This window comes from Tasmannia lanceolata, unplaced genomic scaffold, assembly GCF_043159265.1.
Source record: "Tasmannia lanceolata isolate RefF3 unplaced genomic scaffold, GAP_Taslan_0.1 ptg000002l, whole genome shotgun sequence".
NCBI classification, from domain to species: domain Eukaryota; kingdom Viridiplantae; phylum Streptophyta; class Magnoliopsida; order Canellales; family Winteraceae; genus Tasmannia; species Tasmannia lanceolata.
Genome location: NW_027518679.1, coordinates 26,790,783 through 26,810,755, shown reverse-complemented (window position 1 = coordinate 26,810,755; position 19,973 = coordinate 26,790,783). Strand labels below are relative to the sequence as shown.

General features: G+C 39.5%; 1 protein-coding gene across 1 annotated transcript; it reads left to right on the top strand.

The window, feature by feature from the left end:
• Window positions 1–1,501: 1,501 nt before the first annotated feature.
• LOC143849404 (protein DEHYDRATION-INDUCED 19 homolog 2-like) lies at window positions 1,502–14,783 on the top strand. The gene is made up of 5 exons (XM_077358435.1): window positions 1,502–1,783; window positions 1,898–2,040; window positions 5,368–5,445; window positions 5,749–6,011; window positions 14,422–14,783. Exons 1-5 carry the CDS (start codon window positions 1,711–1,713, stop codon window positions 14,522–14,524), a joined length of 660 nt encoding a protein of 219 aa, XP_077214550.1. The 5' UTR covers window positions 1,502–1,710; the 3' UTR covers window positions 14,525–14,783.
• Window positions 14,784–19,973: the final 5,190 nt, after the last annotated feature.

The following is a 19,973-nucleotide window of genomic DNA, read 5'->3' as shown; positions in this document are numbered from 1 at the left end:
TTTTGGAATCTAGGTTTTAACTTGAAAGTGGTGTAAAATTCCGGATTTTAGAATCCATTATCCTAGATTTTAAGTAAGAGATCTATGTTTTAGAAATCTCTCCCCCATCTTGAGATTTCTAAAACCTGGAAACACAGGATGATCTCCTACTCTCTCTCTCTCAAAGAAAAGAAGAGTGAGAGATCAGAAAACGACGGACTGTCTCCCTCTTCTCTCGTCTCCCATCCATGATTTTGAGGAGATCGAAGATTCTAAAATTCGCGTATACAAACGGCCCCTTAGGGTCCTAGCCGAAAGTGACTTCCATAATCAATGGTAAAAGCCAATTTTTTGGATTGTAGAATATAAAATCAAGACCGTTGATTGTGTAGAACATGGTGAAGTGACCCACATGGTCGTGGTCCCATCCCTAAGGGAACATGTCATGCCTAGTATAAAGGTGTAAGCTATCTCTTTTTTTTTCGTGATTGCTAGAGCTGACCCCAACTAGTTTGGGACAGAGGCTTTGTTGAGTTGGGTTGAGTTGAGTTGAGTTGAGTTGAGTTCATGATTGCTAGACATGCCCCAAGGCCATGTCTGACTGCTAAGATTTTTTTTTTTTTCATGATAAATTGGTGTCTCCAAGCGGAGATGAGAGTGAAATAGCTAAATAGCTAAAAATCAGGAAACAAAAAACAAGAAATTACTGTCTTCGGCAATGAGAAGTGGTAAAAAATCCAGAACAGGTAGATCCGATTTTGAGTAGCATTTTTTGTCCCTTCTCATCACAAAAGACACTAGTTTCCTGTTTTTTGTTTCTTGCTTTTTAGCTACTTCACCCTCATTTCCACTCGGAGACACCAATTTACCATGAAAATAAGTTCAAGGTACACAAATGTCCCCAAAAGGTAAAAGTTTACCCAAGGAAAAAAATTTATAGGATTGTTTTTTCTTGCAAATTTGCAATCCAAGCAGGCCTTTACCCTTAAGTATACCAGAGTGTTATATTTGCATCTTATTGGGAAAACAAAAAAGTAACCTCAAAAATTAGAGTCCACATAAATCTAGGATTCGATAGTGTCTTGGCTTTACAAAAGAGGAAAAGGATTGTACGCTCCAGTGTACCAACCTTATGGTACGTAAGAGTGCCGAATCACATGTGGGCCCACATTTTTAGGATGATCCAAAGCATCCATTTGAAAGGCCCTTATATAGATGGGGTGTGTACCAAAAATAAGCTCCATAGGATCATCCTAACCCATCCATTTGTGAATGTCAAAATGGACAGACACTGTTTGTCCACAAATCTGCTCATTTTTTCCTTCCACTTTGGAGGGGTTAGGATGATTCAATGGAGCTGATTTTTGGTACACGCCTTACTATGATAGAGCCTTGCAAATGAATGCTTTGGATCATCTCAAAAAAATGTGGGACCCATGTGATTGGGCACTCAGCGTAGCATCCTTTTCCTCTTACGAAATGAAAACACGGTTGTTGACAAGTTGGCCTTCTAAGAGGACGCAAAAGACAAAATATTCCTGTAAAAAGGACTCTCTCTCTGTCTCTCTCTCTCTCTCTCGGGCTTTTTAGGGCACTTTCAGAGAAGTAAACGTTGGCAGGCTTTCTTTTCCCCAAATTTCCCCTCTTTTTTGGTTTTTAGGGTTTCTTCCCACGCTCTAAAACCCAAAATTAGGGTTTGAAGAGATCGCGGAAAATTTTCTCTGAGAATTCATGGAGTCTGATTCGTTAATCGCTCGTTTATCGACCTCATCAAAACGCCAATCTCAATTCCAAAATCGTCCCGGTAATTTTATAATCTCTCTCTTGATCTCGATCTCGATCTTTGATAGGTATTTTCTTAGTTATTTGAGTCCGAATTGAATTTTCCTTTTTGTTTTATTTATGATGATGGATGCAGATTTGTACCTTGGATTCGAAGAGATCGACGGTGAGGATGATTCTCGCTCTGAATTTCCTTGCCCTTTCTGTTCGGAAGATTTTGATATTGTGGGTTTGTGTTGCCATATCGATGAAGAGCACCCAATCGAGGCTAGAAACGGGGTAGTTCTTTCTAATTTCTTTGTTCAAAATTCCTTTTTTTATTGAATGGTCCTTTTTTCTTTTTCTTTTTTCATAGTAGGTTATGTTAAATATAATAGGGAGAATTGCCATTCCAAAACAAACAAAGAAGATAATGGAGAAGGTGAAAATTGATATGTACTTGAGTGTGTCCAAAAACTTGGATTTTGTCTTTTGATTTCCAAGTTTGAATTGGTGGAGTCAAAGAGAAATTGATCATTAACTCACCCAAGTCTGAAGTTTGATCTCTGTGGAACAATCAATTACTTCAAAAGCTTAAGGCACTGCTTGTTTAAGATTATGACAACTGATTGTGAGTCCAAAACCAATTATTGAACTCAGAATTACGTTTAGGGCCTGTTTGGATACCTCATATTTCGTATTTGGATTTGGAATTGAGTTTTGAATACAAAATGAATAGATCCGCCAGCTCATGTTGAGGGAGACAGAGGGAAGGGGGTACTTCCTACCAGAGGGGAGAGTTTGAGGAGCAAAGAGCGTGAAGGAAACTGCCACATCTGTGGATTTCCAATTTCTTATTTCCACAGCATATTTGGAAATCTGATTTTTTTTCACTGTCAGTCGCTGATTTGGAAATTCAAGGATTTGATCCGGATCCAAATCACAATGTAAAAAGGGCTGCAAATGTTTGAAATCCAAATCAAAGTCTTCTCGGCATCCAAAGGGGCCCTTAATTTCGAGTCCAATAATTGGTTTTGGACTCATAATCGGCTGTTATAATCTTAAATGAACAGGGTATAAGCTTTAAGAGTTGGTGTTATTTTGATCATTTATATGTCACCACTTTTTCTCATGCGTGTGCCTAGACCTGGCAAAAGCGACCCGTGCCCGCGGGTCGACCCGACCCACCCGCAAATTTGTGGGCACGGGTCTAAGTTTTAGTGACCTGTGAAAAACTAACCCGCGGGTGACCCAACCCGCAAAAACACGGGTTGGGTCGGGTCAACCCGCGGGCACCCACATTTTTACGTATTTTTTAATTTTTCTTCAGAATGTTATCAACACTACTGTTTTTTCCGAGGGAACTCCTCACTTTATAAAAAGTACGGTATGGCCCGCACCATAGGATTATCCAAACCTTCCATTAGATGGGCCATAGCCTAAATAGGTTATGCCCCAAAATTATTTCCATTTGGTTGATTCTAACCCTCCGATCTATAGAGGGTTAGGATCAACCCTCTAACATTCAGATTGGAGGGTTAGGATCATCCTATGAAAATAATTTTTGGAGCATAACCTATTTAGGCTATGGCCCATCTAATGGACGGTTTGGATCATCCTATGGTGTGGGCCATACCATACTTTTAATAAAGTGAGAGTGCCCTTATAAGAAAACAGTATTGTGGATAACATTTCCTTCGGTTTTTTATTTTACAAGAATTTGCTACCAAACTTCTCCTATGGCAACTTCTCGGCATGTGGCCATCGTCGTGCAACGATGCGCACATGGCAAATGTTGCTAGCAAATAAAAAAAAGAAGAAGTAATCATTACACCCAGACAAGTAAAATAGCTAAATTATAAAGTTTTAAATGAAAAATTACCTAGAAATGTTTATAAAGTTCTAAAATTACGAAAAAAATACAAATAAAATATAAAAGGTTATGACAATTACGGAAAAAAACAGATGCGGTCAAATCGGATAATTATTACAATCCCATATATTTGCGGGTGACCCGCGGGTTGACCCGGCCCACCCGCGGGCCGCGCGGGTCACCTAAATTCTGACCCGCAAAAATGCGGGTCATTTCCTCACTCGACCCGTGGACCCGCACCCGCATCACCCGCGGGTTGACCCGGCCCGACCCACCCGTTTGCCAGGTCTACGTGTGCCCTCTTTTTTGGGTAGGCCGTACATGTGGATTTTTTTAATATCGAGGAGTTGTTGGGTTTTGAACCATAATTACCGGATTCACCATCCGCCCTCCGATCCGCGATCCGGGGTCGCATGATCCGAAACGTGGTTCACTAACGACCCGGACGCCAAAAATGACGAACCGCAGCGACCCACGGGAGAGAGAGAGAGATGGAGAGAGCTACAAATTTTATATATTTTGGGTTGAATTGGAATTAGAGCTTTATTTTGAAAAAAAACTATGTAGGGAATACATGAGGTTTTTTTATTTTTTATTAAATGGATGTAGTATGGACTATGGAAGGATATTCATATATTCCAACGGGAACTTTCTTTTTGAAAAAATATGTATGACATACACGAGGTTTTTATACTTTGTGTATTAAATGTGTGTAGTGTGTACTACGGAATGACATTCTTGTAAAAATATATGAAATTATATATATATATGTATACCCTCATCGTACCCCGTACCCGTTCCCGTACTGCGTACCAGAACAAACCGCGTTCCAGGTAACCTTGTTTTGAACCCATGACCTGCCGTGAGGCAATAACTCTGATACCATGTGAAACAACCAATTACTCCAAAAGCTTAAGCTTTAAGAGTTAGTGTTATTAATCTACTTCAACATCATCTCAGTCTAGATTCTGCAGGGTAGGGCTTTGCTTGGAATTTGGAACCCCTGCCAAACCCTTAGTGGATTTATTTGGACCATACCTCGCAGAATAGTGGTAAGTAGTGTTTGGTTGTCAACCTCGTAGAGTAGTGGTATGGGGTCTCATTAACAATATAGAGAGAGAAGAGAGAGAGAAAAAGTATCATTCCCAAGAAATCCAAGCAAAATTCCCCCTTTTTTTGGATTTTGGCATGGATTTCATAGAGGGGGACAAGGGTGACACATCGGCAGACATGCAATGATTAACCGGGAGACATCCTTGAGTCTCCAAGGATATCAATGCTATATTGGCAACCAAACAAGGGTTTTGCTGACATGATACCCAAATGCCAAGCAAAACCCCTAAGCTATCGAGGCTTTTATGCGACCAAGCAGAGCCTTAGTTGACTTGGCCTGAACTCTCAGATGATAATGAGTTTTGAACATCTGTTAAGAGTAGAAGGAGTTGGACATGGGTAATTTCCTTACTTCCAAGTGCCCGAATCATCCTTAAAATGAACTATTCCTGCCTGATGGGGAGATGTTATACTTTGAGATTTTAAAAACGCTAAAGTAGTACTGCTCTTCGATGGGCTGCTTCTGATGCAAAGATATAAAATTCTGTTTTAGATGCTCTTACATTAGCCACCTTGAACTTGTTAATATTGTTAGGGTATACTTACTATTCAGCTTAAAACATCCTATGGATACTTTATATTCAGCTTAAAACATCCTATGGATACTTTATTCTAATAATCAGGATTCGTTTCATTTGCAGGTATGTCCTGTTTGTGCAACTAAGGTGGGAATGGACTTGGTTGGGCACATAACTATGCAGCATGGATACTTCTTTAAGATATCCTTTTCACTTTAATGGGTTGTGGTTAAAATTTGATATGCATGTCTTTTAATTCTGACTCATTATGTGCCAACGCAATTTTTTTGCGGTTATTAGAACTTGGATGTCATGCACTCCATATCACAGATGATATTTCTGGAAATTCATGTCTGCAGGGATCCAGATCCGTCTCTAATAATTAACTGATGAACTAGTAGTTTAGCCTGTATGACTGCTATAATATTTTTCATCCTTCATTTATTTGATGTGACCATATTAAGAATTTTGGGCCATGCTTTGAATTCCTTAACAAGAATTTACATGCAACGAAGGAGGAGATTCCGTAAAGGTTCTGTTGGGTCTCATTCAACACTTTCTTTACTGAGAAAGGAGCTGAGGGAAGGTCATCTACAATCACTCCTCAAGGGGTCCTCTTTTGCTTCCTCCAATACAGCACCTGATCCACTATTGTCATCATTTATTTACAATTTACCTGTGGCCGATGCTTCAAAAGGTGCACAACCTCATTCTTTGGATGAAGGTAGCTCAGTGAAGAAAAGTTTGGATGAGAAAGTGATAGTAAGGTATGAAATACCGACAGTCTTCACCTATCTGCTTCCATATTATTTCCTTTTATGATATTTCTGATATGAATGAATATAATACTAAGCATTATTGTGGGATATTGTGGATAGTTCTTGTCTTGAGTGAGTTCATCTGATTTCTAACACACTTTAGTATGTCAATTAACTGCTTAACATGTGGGATGGAAGTGTTTTCTGGTTGATGTATGAAAACTGATAACTTGGACTAGCATGTGTTACTCGCAATAGTATTATATATTTTCATGTTTAATACATTGGGAAGTGAGAAGACTTTATTAGAATTTCAAACTGCAACAAGGGTTGAAACTCAGATTCATGAAAGACAATGCGGTAGAAAAATAATCAGGTTGGGAACCAAAGATATCAAGAGCACTTGACCCATTGGAAGATTAAGCAACTTTTGCCTACCGAAAAAATCCACATGCTTGATATGTTGAGAAGTGAGAAGACTTCATAAGCACAAAAGGGTTGAAATTCAGATTCATGACAAACAATTCGGTAGAGAAAAAGCACAAAAAAGTTTGATATGTTGAGAAGTGAGAAGTGTTCATTTAGAAATCACAAAAAGGGTTAAAATTTAGATTCATGACAAACAATTTGGTAGAAAAAAAATCAGGTTTGGAACCAAACATATGAAGACTGCTTAACCCATTGGAAGATCAAGCAACTTTAGCCTACTAACAAATTCCGAAAGTCTTCTTGTCCTAGAAATATTGTCTCACATTTTCCTTTTCTAGTGTCGTTGACATCACTCCAACACGGTCCATGGCACATTCAAAGCTTTCCACATTTTCATCTAACTCGCGCCAGGATATAGTTAGGACTTTACATTGACATAAAAACGAAAATAAGCCTCGTCAATTAGAGAGATACATGAGCTTTAGTCCACTATTTGGACCATTTTTGCATGTCACAACACCATATTCCCTTCCAAAAATGTTGGTGGTTAAGTAATCATTGGTAAAGTAATCTCACTCTAAGTAACACACTAAGTATAATTATTATCCATCATCTCCATGTGGCCGATGACCTAGAAATGATTCACCCTGCGTGGAAGTCTCTTATTCGTACTAGGTATGATCTCAAACTCATCCTATGAACATGTGGTTGTGGGTTTCTAGGAGTCCACTTCAACTACATGTTGAAACCTGGACAAAAGAACTAACTAGGACTCTTGATAACCAAATAACTTCAACTAAAATGTGGACTTTTAAAAAGAAATTTCTAAAAAGAACAAGGACTCTAAAAAAACCCACGAATTGCTTCTTTCCCCTCTTGGTCTCAAAGTTTAGGTGAGCCCTCTTGATTCACTTAAAATGATTTATGTGAATTAAAAGGTAAAAGACCCAATACCCCATCAATAGGGAAAAGGACATATATACCCCCATCACTAGAGAAAAGGACTTAAATACCTCATAAATAGGGAATCTCATACGTGGCCCCCTCACCCATTCTTCTTGCCAAAATCATTTGAATTGGACTGCCCATCAGAGTGTCATGGGTACTACCTATGTTGTACACAGTTAGAATTAAAAAAATAAATTAATTAAAATGTGCTGTTCACTATTAGTGTGTGTCCATGTGGTTTATTTAGTCGAATCAGTCCCTTATCTGCGGCTAATATAAACTTCTAAAAAGGGCGCCCAGTGCACGAGGCTCCTGCCATTGTTGGATCTGGGGACTAAATAAGTAAAATAATGTTTGTAAACAAAGGAATTAAATTGGACTGCATAGATGCATCTCGCGTCTAGGGCTGAGTTAATGCCTAATTGGTTAGGGCTTAGGGTTAGGTGAAGAGCCAAGAGGGAAGAAAGAAACGAGAGAGGGGATCCTCTTGACACTCGTTTGTTCCAAAGAAGGGAAAATAGTTTTGATTATGAATTTTATATGATGCAAATAGCCTTCATAGATACTCTTCCATTTACATTATGAATGGAGTTTTCGTTCATTAGCCGACTCCAATTGAATCTAGGATGCTCCAACAAATTCTGTTGAAATGTTTGGGTCCAACGACCCAACCTGACACGATTTAGGACCTTAGGATATGGATCCAAATCAGATCTGACAGATCCAATCACTATTCCCAAGTACTACACAATTGAGTTCGATCCCTTTGGACCCATCAGACCATTAAAATGCGCTGTCCACTGTTAATGTGTGTCTCTGCAGATTATTTAGTTGAATCAGTCCTTTATCTGTTGGTAATCTAAACTTCTAAATAAATAGAATAATGTTGGTAAACAAAGGAATTAAATTGAACTGCATAGAAGCATCTAACCTCTATGGTTAAGTTAATGCCTAATTGGTTAGGGCTTAGGGTTAGCGGAAGAACCAAGATGGTAGAAAGAAACATGAGAGGGGATCAACTTGACACTTAGGGCTTGTTTGGTTTGCAAGAAAGGGGTGGAAAGAGATGGAAAGGAAACCCTTTTCCAAGATTTCATCGCTTTCCTTTGTTTGGTTCTAGAAGGAAAGGAAATAGAAGATGGATGTGTGTTTCCATCTTGAAAAGAGAAGATCCCCATTTGCCCAAAAATCTTCCCAGCTAAAAAGGTAGGATGTGGCTTTCCTTTCCACGGTGGAAAGAATTATCGGGCTACAAAATCTCCAACAAAGTCGACTTCTCCAAAACGTGTTGGAAGTTCCCCTCTCCCTCCGTCCTCCCCTTCCCATCAATTTTATCTCTATGCAGAGCTCTCTCTCTCTCTCTCTCTCTCTCTCTCTCTCTCAGGTTAGGGTTGTCATAAAATGCTATGTTAGGGCATAGAGTTCCTGAAGCATTCTCTGAAAACCCTAACCCTAGTGAGAGTTCACAGAAGAAGCTATCAAGGTCAGGGCTTAGAGCTCAAGACGTCAGCCCTGACTCTGTGATTTTCACACAGGTTTTCAACTTCAGCCTCTTCTTCTTTTGCTTCTTGAAGGGACCCAACATTCATGACAACAAACCTCTAGTTTTCGAACTCTTTATGATGAAGCATTTAAATGGCTTATAGCACTCTTGGGCCTGACATACAAGTCGGCAAGTCCCCACAAAGCGTTTTGGCATTCAGTAGACAAAATTTTTAGAGAAACAGAGTTGCCATGAGAAAATTTTTACAGTAAAACAAAGAAACTGTGAGAAAAAGAAAGTAGTTTTTTTCGATCTTATTGGTTGTTCCTCCACCCTGTTTTTTGGGTCTGATACAATTGGTGGACTAGAAAATGGGTTTTGTTAATTAGCATTAATAAATTGAAGTGTGAGCAACAAACAAAGAAATTGTTACAAATAGAAATTTAGGGGATGCTTTGATGTTATTCTATTTCTTTAATAATTAGGTAATGGCTTAAAGAAATTGGGTTCTGTTCATAACACAAATAGTTACTCCACTCCAAATATCCAAATACTAGCAAACATAGAAATTAGAAAAGAATTATAAGAAATTGAGGGTCTTCATCAATTTTCTAATGAAGCTACTGGATTTTTTTGAAACGGGGTTTAATTGGGTGCTGTTCAGAACACCACGAATTTGTATACTTGGATACTCCATAGCAGCAAACATAAAAATTGGAAAAGAAGCAGAAGAATTTATGGGTCTTCATGAATTTTCTCATGAAACTAGTGGAATGAAGCTACTTTTCCATGCATCCAAATGAGATGAATACCTTTCGAGGAAAAAGCTTTCCATGTCGGCTTTGTTGTTCCAAACAACGAAAATGATTTCTCTTGAAAGGAAAGAAAAAGAAAAGGCTTTGCCTTTCCTGCAAACCAAACAGGCCCTTAGTTTGTTCGAAAGGAGGGAAAATAGTTTTGATTCTGGATTTTATATGATGGAAATAGACTTCATAAATACTTTTTTATTTACAATATCAAGGGAGTTTTCGTACATTAGCAGACTCGAATCAAATAGAGGTCGCTCCGAAGATTTCTGTTGAAATGTTTGGGTCCAATCTGACACGATTTAGGGCCTTAGGATGTGGATGCAAATCTGATCCGGTAGATCCAATCACTGTGCCCAAGTCTTGTCTAATAATTTTTTTTGAACGATTAGTTTAGGCCCAATTAAGTTTGAACCCTTTGGATCCATCAGACCATCTGGGTCCATTGGATACAATCACACATGTGCGCGCGCACACACAAGATGTCTTAGATTCCTGTCTTGATTACACTTTGAGATTGACTACTAGTTCATTCGTGAGAAAGTTGAGAATGATGAAGTGCTTCCTTTGCATTTATCTACTGAAGATCAACTTGTCAACTCAGACCAGCATCATGTTGAAAGGACCATTTCAGCTTGAGGTGGAGTGATGCAAGTGCAATATCCTCTGTGGCTAATAAATCAAAGAAAAAGAATAAAGATCAAGGCAAGAACAAAAAGGGGGCTTTTTTGTGCACGGTCCCAAAATCTAGCTAGGAAGATCATCATCAAGTCAACTATCTATGGGTCAATTGGTGTGAGCCAGGCCACATTTGATATGATTTTGTGTCTAGAAGAGGTTTATTTTGTTAATGACTGCACATAGGGGCAGATTTGTTAGTGTTTTTTAAATAACTTGTTTTTTTAATGAATTTTTAAAATAGTTTGTGTGGTATTTTCGTAATATGTTTTCTTTACTTGCACAAAAATTCATGTGGAGGAGGTCTTAAACTTAGGGCTTTCATATAGGTTGGTTCAAAGGTAATGAATCTAAGAGATGAAGTTTCTTCTCTTCCCACCCTAAATCGGACTCTAAATGTATAATGGGACCTTGAACCAGAAATGGACCGCTATTCCCCTCTTCCATATTTATCCCTGATACCTCTATAAACATATTTATCCCACATTATTTCTTTGATTTGGACACTTTCTTCCATTTCATGTGGTGCTTGGTTCTTTTCTTTGATTTTCCTCCTTCGTGAAGGAAATCACATTGTAGCCTTTCCATTTTACTTGCTACTTGGATGGTATTTTGAATAAAGGCACGATGTGATCCATCTATGTTCGCATGCTATTTTTAGATACTTTCTATTTTGATTATTTCTATTTTGGTTATTTAGGCTAGTTTTGCTTTTGTCGTGCAACCCCCCTTCCCACGACTTCCATGAATTGGAGAAAATTTCCACCTAGCCACACAAGGAGATTCTCTCCTCCCTCTTTGGCCTCAAGGTGAGTTTTCCCATTTCTTCTCCCTTCCTCATATTCTTCCCTCTTCTCCTCGTCTTTCTTCCTCTTTCTCCTCCCCTTCCTTTTCTTCTTCTCTCTTGCTTTCTTCTTCTTTTTCTTTCCTCCCATCTCTACTTCTTCCCTCTTGTTTCCCTCTCTCCCCTCTTTTCTTCTCCTTCCTTTTCCCTTCTCTTTCCTTTCCCCCTTCTCTTTTCTCTCTTCCTTCTTTTCCTCTTCCATATTCTTCACGGTTTGACTCCTTATCCAAATCGTACGGCTGTTGGCAATCCACGTTTGCTTCAGCCCTATTCTCCCCTCTTTCCTTCATCTCCTCTCCCTTTTATTTTTCTCTCTTTCTCCTTCTTCCAATTCCCTTCTCGTTTTCACCCACGCATGTTGATTGTGAGTCCTTAGGAAGTCCTTAGGACTGTTTGACAGTAGGGATTGCCATCGTATACAATCCCATTTTCTCATCTCTTCCTCATGTTTCTTGACTCTCCACTATACCTTGTAGATTTTCCCTTTTCTGTGGGATTACCTTGCTGCTCCGGGGTGCGTACGCTAAGTTTACCACTATATTTTTACTCAGGCCTCGCTATATTGCTGATTGCCTCTGCTTTGGACTGTTCGAACCTTCCCGGCTTCTCTACCATCCTTGTTGGGTCCTGGTATACGCGATTTGAGGTCGATGTGCTGACTCATTTGGGTGAGATCCTTCCTACCACAGTAGCCATATTATATCCTATTGAGTTACTGATACCCTTTTGACTTATATTTTTTGCATATACCTTATCCTTGAGCATATTTCTCTAGATTGGTGGTTATTTGGGCCTTAGATTTCTCCTTTCTTTACATTCAGATTTTATCCGGACCACATTTTTTGCTGCCCTCATTTACCTCTATTGCTATCATTTGGTGTGGATTGTTCTGGAAAATTTCATTCTTGGAATGATTTAGGAGCATTGATGAAATTTCTTTAAATGCCAACTCTGAAGTAAAACCTTAAAGGCGAATTGATGAAGTTTCAAACATTTAATCTGATATCGGGACTGATTGTGCTGTTTTATGTGAAGATTAACCATTAAGCTCCAAAATGTTCTCCTGAATGACCCACGAACCCTTGGGTTTGCACCAAAGCATGAAATAGACTGAGACTTCCCCAATGGTGCTTTTATAAGAGAGATTCTTCTCACTCAAAGAGAGATATTTCTTCCAAGAAATAGCTTCTTTTCGAATCATTCAATTACCGGATCCCAAAAGTAATCTGTGTCTCTACATCTAATGAAAGCCCAAGGTAGGTAATGAGCAGCTCTTGTTTTCTACATCCCATGATGTTAGCAAGAGCTTGGATCTCTTCGTCTTGCAAATGGACTCCCGATGGCATACTTTTCTCAAAATTAATTTTCAATCCTCGTACCACATCAAACTCCCTAAAAACTCTTTTTAGGCTTTATACTTTTCATTGTTATTCAAAAATGAGTTCATCGTCCGCAAATTAGTGGTGTGAACTTGTAGGGGAGAGCCTACTAGCTTTGAAACCTCCGACTAAATTCCACTCTTACGCTCTTTTACTCAAAAGACTAAGAGCCTCCACCACCATTATAAATAAAAAATGGTTATAATGGGTCACCTTGACGATTCTCCTAAAATTTCCAAAGAAACCTGCCAGGGACTCAATGAGTGATTGAGAAGTGAGCCGATCATAAGCATGCCTTCACCTTATTCCTTGTCTTCCCCGCCAAGACCCATCATTTTTTCACAAAGTCTACAAATTCTTACTCCACATGGTCATAAGCTTTCTCCTTGTCAATTTTACGCATAACTCTCGGTTTGCCTTCAATTTCCTTGAGTCTTGACATTCATTTAAAATGATGACATCTAAGATTTGTTTGCCTTCCACAACTTGGAATGGGAAAATAAACTCTTGCATGACCTGTTTTAGCGTTCGAGCTAATACCTACGCCAACATTTTATAAGCACTGTGCACCAAGCTAATTTGTCTATAATCTTTCAACTTAATTTGTCCTTGCTTAGCAATTAAGATAATGAAACTGGTATTCTTTTCCCAAGTGGCCTCTCATAAAATTCGTTTAACAATTCCATTAAGTCAAGGCTAATGCCCTACACCAATTTTTTTTTTTTAAATGCCATTGGTAACTCATCTGTTCTGGTTGCCTTAACTCTCTTCATACTAGAAATTGTCTTTCTAACTTCCTTATCATCAAAACTTCTTTTCAAACATAGTCTCTTTTCTTGATTAATTTCTTTAAATTCTAACACTTCATCTTTGAGAACGTTTAATAAGTAAATTCTTTATGCCCTCTTTATCTTCAATGATCTCTTCCACGTGGACAAGGCAATTAATAGCAATGATTCTTTTCTCACATTTTGTCGTTTGCCACATTTTATTGCCTTCCTTTAACCAAGTTGCTTTTGAAGTTTGTCACTGATATTCTCGACGTTTCTTCGTTTCACCTCCAAGGCCTTCTCAATCTGTGATCCTTGCTCCATTTGATAAGGGTATGTAATTTTGTTCAAAATTTCCTCCTCTTATTGTTAGTCATCAAAAGATTTCTTTCCATGCCTTCATTCTTAATTTTAACTTCTTTTAGCTTTTTGCAAAAGGTGAAACCTTTCTACCCTTTAAATTTTTATCTCATGCCTCCATTCTTTCACCACCTTGTCAAATCCCAATATTTCTAGTAATGCAAATTCCATTTTGAAAGGGCATGGGTCCTCTACCAAGCTGGATCTTGCTGGGTCCCATTCACACCAGGATCAAGTCTTTGGATTAATCTCCCTTGCTCTGGCTCCCTGAATAATCGAGCTATAATATATATATTTTTTTGAATGGAGTCGGGATATAAAATATTCCTTGTTGTTTCTTGAAGGTAAAAGATAAAAATGTGCAAACTAGTCTAGAGGGGTTATCAGGTTGTGAATTTATTTTAGGGTTTTGTCAGCACAATCGAGCTAGATATTATGATGAGACTGCTGGACTTAAATTTCATTTCCTACCAGATTCCCCTTATTCTGCAGATATATCAGTATTATCCAACACATAAAAGGCCCATACTGTTTAATTGCAGAAACTATTGATCTCTTTTTATCAATGTGTTTGTGGAGTCTCTTGTGGAGTCTCTAAAGCAATGTGTTTTCCTGGCTTGCTGCATCTATGTACATCTGATTTGTTATATTTCATTTCCATACACAACAACATGGCATTGGCAATTATGTTTGGGATCTGACTAGACTCTCTCTCTTTCCAGTGCCGGACCATCTCTATCTGAAAAGGACAGGAAGGAGAGGGCTCAAAGGTGCAACTTTGTACAGGAGCTTTTGCTGTCCACTTTTCTCGATGATAAGTTATGAAATGAGATACTGAATGGTGGTGGCAGCAACTATTGAGGAGACTAATGCCAGCAGAGAGCAACTTGTCTCAATTCCTGGAAGCCCTACTATTTGCTTCCTACCAAAATATTTATAAAAATGTTGTATGTAATGTCTAATGTTAGTACAGAGATTAGAGTATGGAATGTAACTCTCTCTCTCTCTCTCTCTCTCTCTCTCTCTACACTGTCTAATGTTAGTACAGAGATTAGAGTATGGAATGTAACTCTCTCTCTCTCTACCCGTGTTTGTTGCATTAGTAATAGTAAAATGTGACATGAATGTATTGCTAGAGTAGAAAACAGGATTTTCTAAACGGTAATATTTTATTTCAAACTGGGTTTTTTTCTTGCTTTTCAGGAGCGATTTTGACACGTTATTTTAACATCTTTTAAAATTTTAGTAGTAAAAAAATTCATATAAATATTAGAGCTGGGAGGAAAACAGAAACTGTTTACATTAGAAATAGGAGACAGGTGATTGGAGCACTTTTACAAGATGACCCAGCTGATAGTGGTTTTCAACAAAATGACCAACTTACCTGTAGGGAATTTGACCGGGTAGAACTCACTCCTAAAAGCTAGCCGTTAGAGAATGGGTGCCCATTCCCTTATAACCCATTCACATCGAGTGAGTTCTATACGGTTAAATTCCCTACAATGGTATCAGAGCTCAGGGCAACCCCGGTTTGCCCATGAGGGCAGAAATGTCCTATGAGGAAGATCTCAGAATACCCGGTGTAGTTATCTCGTGGTTCTCACGTTGCGTACGTGTGGAGGGGGTGAGATTGTCCGTGTTGCTTTTGTGTGCAGGGGGAGATTGTTGGGCTTCCATGCAAAAGCAAATTATCCCACATCGGAAAAAATGGGTAGATGTGGATGGGTAATAAGGGAATGGGTGCCCTCTGGGGGTGTGGCAATCCTGATGTGTCGCTTAGGGAAGATCTCGGTAACCCCGGTGTGCCTTCGAGGATCGAAAAATCCCTCGGGGAAGATCTCGTAGTCCCCGCATTCTTGCCGCGTGGAGAGGTGAGATTGTCCATGTTGCGTGGATGGGGAGATTGTTGGGGGTTCCATGTGAAAACAAAGATCCCCCATCGGAAAGATAAAGAGATGTGGATGGGCTTAAAAGGGCTGTGGCACCCTCCCCTTAACGGCTAGCTTTTGAAGGTGAGTTCTACCCGTGTCCCAACAATACCACTTTATAAGAAGTAAATTTTTTGCAATAATATCGATCATATCCGACAAATGGATGCGACCAATTATTACCAAAATCAATACAACATCGTAGGTCAATCCCTCGGGCAAAGGGTGGTAGGTCAATCCCTCTAGCGAAGGGTGGTCCACTGGCTGCTTACAGACAGGTCCAAAATTTAACAGACTGTTTTTTTGTTGTTGTTGTTGTTGTCGACATGGGGTCTCCCCACCCAATTTTAGGGCGTGACTAATCCCTATGGATGTGCCCAATCACCCGTAAACCACACGCATCAGGTTTACTACAACATAGACTTTGGATCAATATTTTGGCGGGTAGACCACTTTTTGTCTGCCTCAACCTCACCAATGCCATATCGGCTGGACGGAGATATTCCGTCCTTCACAGGTTGCTCTCAGTTGCCAATGACGGTTTTGGTTTTTGTGACGACGGCATTTATTTGAAAATTCAATCCTTAAACAAGTGTTTTTTATTTTTATTATTTATCATTTTAGTGGTTGTCTTAAGGCAAAAACAAAAGCTTTTTACAGTTTCTCTTTTTTAAAGAACCAATTATTGACTTTTTACGGTTTCGAATTTTGATGGTGAAGGCAAAGAAAATTTCAGAAGAGTTGGTTTGAAACGGATTACCAGGGTACTATGTTGGTTGGGATCTTTCTTTTGTTGTAGTACTTGTTTAAGTTGGTATAAGTTTTTTCTCATTTGATTTAAGTATTAGCAGGTCACTATACCTTGATCATGAAGTAAGGTATTTTATTCTTGCCTAATTCAGGTCAATTGTCTTTCTCTCCATTGACACCAATATTGACACCGAATTATCTCTTTTCTTGTTGGAAAAACTTCCAAAACAGGAATCCAACCAACTACTCTGAAAGCTTAAGCTCTTGGAGTAATTCCTTGTTTCACATGGTATCAGAGCAAGGTCCTAAGTTCAAAACTCCTTGATATTAAAAATTCACATTTAATGGCCGACTCGAAAGAGTGGCCACATGTAGGCCAACCCTAAACGAGGGTCGCACATGAGGGGGAGTGTTGAAATATAAAAGATTAAATAACGCTATCTCCAATGGCTTAAGCTTTTAGAGTAATTGGTTGTTTCACAGAAAATAAAGATGAAAGTGGTATTAACCAACTATTTGATCATTTTTTCCAGTGTTTTTGGTGTTTGTGTGGATTCAAGCCCTCTTCTATGTTTTCTTGATCAGTACGTGTGATGATAAACATTCTCTTTTTAGTTTTTTAACAAAACGGATTCTCCTTTTCCTACCAACCCACTTTCTTTTAGATAATTATTAAAGAAAAATTATTCCTTTTTGCCTCATCTGTGATTTCTAGGGAAGATCTCTCTCTCTCTCCTTATTTCAATATGCTGAAATAAGGAACAACTGCCATAGAAATAATGAATCATAAATAGAGTTCAAGTTCGAATTCCATAGATAATACGGATGGAATTGTCTATAATGATAGACAAATGAAACACTTCATCATGATTCTTATTCATCTACTTTTTTATATGATATTTTTCATTTGAAAAAGGGTTGGTTGAACTTGAAAATTCACTCATTGAATGAGTACTAAACGATTGAATTGGATTCGGTTGGATAGTACCGATGAAATCGAGCTCTTCTCAGTACATTAGTGAAGTGATATCAAGACAAACAATCCAGAAAGACCAAAATCTATATCCCAAAACCGAGGGACCAAAACTCAACTTGAGACCAGCTTCCCCTCTCTCTCTTAAATGGCTCCAGCCAAGGAAAATCCAAAATCCTTTAGTTCATGAATATATCATGTTGGGGGTTCCACGTGAAAGCAAAGACTCCACATCAGACTGTGAATGGTCTTATAAGGACTTGGGCACCCTCCCCTTAACGGCTAGCTTTTAAGGGCAAGTTCTACCTAGTTCCCAACAAATGGTATCAGAGCTGTGGCATGTAACCTGCTGTACTCTGGAGGACGGAGAAAATCCCTTTGGAAAGATCTAGCAGTTCCCATGTTGCTTCCGCGTGGAGGGGGAGATTATTGGAGCTCCACCTTGCTCTTCTTTGTTTTTTTTCTTCCTGTGCAACGCACGGGTTTGCAACTAGTAAGATAGAAATAATGAATCATAAATAGAGTTCATTCGAATTCCATAGATAATACAGATGGATTGTCTATAATGATAGACAAATGAAACACTTCATCATGATTCTTATTCATCTACTTTTTTATATAATATTTTTTATTTGAAAAAAGGTTGGTTGAACTTGAAAATTCACTCATTGAATGAGTACTAAACGATTGAATTGGATTTGGTTGGATAGTACTGACGAAATCGAGCGCTTTTCAGTACATTAATGAAGTGATATCAAGACAAACAGTCCAGAAAGACCGAAATCTATATCCCAAAACAGAGAGACCAAAACTCAACTTGAGACCAGCTTCTCCTCTCTCTTAAATGGCTCCAGCCAAGGAAAATCCAAAATCCAAAATCCATTAGTTCATGAATATATCATGTTGGGGGTTCCACTTGAGAACAAAGATTCCACATCAGACTGTGAATGGTCTTATAAGGACTTGGACACCCTCCCCTTAACGGCTAGCTTTTACGGGCAAGTTCTACCCAGTTCCCAACAAATGGTATTAGAGTCGTGGCATGTAACCTGCTGTGCTCTGGAGGACGGAGAAAATCCCTCTGGAAAGATCTAGCAGTGCTTCCGCATGGAGGGGGAGATTGTTGGGGTTCCACGTGTAAGTGAAGACCCCCACAACGAAAAAGTGAATGGATGTGGAGTGGCTTAAAATTAAGGATCGACTTGATAATCCTCCCCTTATCGACTAGCTTTTAAGGGAGAGTTCTATGCTAGCCATGACAAGTGGTATCAGAGTCGAGGCGTGATAACCTAGTGTACTCTCAAGGATGGTGAAAATCCCTCGGGAAAGATCTAGTAGTTCCCACGTTGCTTCCCCGTGGAGTGGGAGATTGTTGGGGTTCCAAGTGAAAGCGAAGACCCCACATCTGAAAAGTGAATGGATGTTGAAAGGCTTATAATTAAGGACTTGGGCACCCCTTAACGACTAGCGTTTAAGGGCGAGTTCTACACGGGTCCTAACAAGTGGTATTTGAGCCGAGGTGTGATAACCTAGTATACCCTCGAGGATGGAGAAAATCCCTTGGGAAAGATCTAGTAGTTCCCACATTGCTTCAGCGTGGAGCGGGAGATTGTTGGGGTTCCACATGAAAGCGAAGACCAAAGTCAATGGATGTGGAAGGCTAGCTTTTAAGGGCGTGTACTTCTGCCCTTGTCCTAAAATATCACAAAGCAAAAAGATAATAGTATGGAAGTGGGTCCGGGCAATGACATGGAGAGAAGATAGAAAGTGGAGCCATGAAATTGAAGGGGCTTGAAAGGTATGTGTTAGGCCTAAAATCGGTAACAGATACGGCAGTGACGTAAGAGCTGAGCTGGAGGACCCGAGGAGCCAAAGTGAGGGAAGTTACGAACTGAATCCTGCGCAAGAAGCGAACGAGGTCAGAAGACCAACCAGAGTGTTACTCCGGACAGGCCCTTCGACACTCAAGTCAGTATGAGCAGGAGTGCAGAGCTTGTTTTAAGAGTGGTGGGTGAGAAGTTATTACCCTTCTTTATGAGCTTTGGAAGCCCTTTTATAAGAGAGAGAAATATGTGGTAGTTGGGGAGTTATTACCCCAGGACAGGTGTCGGCCAGCTATAGGCTTGAGCTCACCTACTTTGAGGTAATTACCATAATACCCCTGTGCAGCAGTTGAGCTTGTGGTGGCCCTCCTGGGCCACGTGTCGACAGCTAATTGGTTGTCGCTTTTATACCCCATCAGTTGTCCCCCAGTTCTCCAAGTCAGTGTAGTGATTTGGGGAAATGTGGTGAGTTACGTTCCGGATTGGGGGGAGTTTGTCCGGCTGTGGAGTGAGTCCGGAAATTTGTCAGTCCAGCCTGAGAATCAGTCTGAAAATTTGTCAGTCTGGCCTGGGAATCAGTCCGGAAATTTGTCAGTCCGGCCTGTGAATCAGTCCGAAAATTTGTCAGTCCGGCCTGTGAATCAGTCCGGAAATTTGTCAGTCCGGCCTGGGGATCAGTCCAGAAATTTGTCAGTCTGGCCTGGGAATCAGTCCGAAAATTTATCAGTCCGGAAATTTGTCAGTCCGGCCTGGGCCGGACTAATTTTTGTCACTTTGCGAAACGTGTCATATCCAGTCCG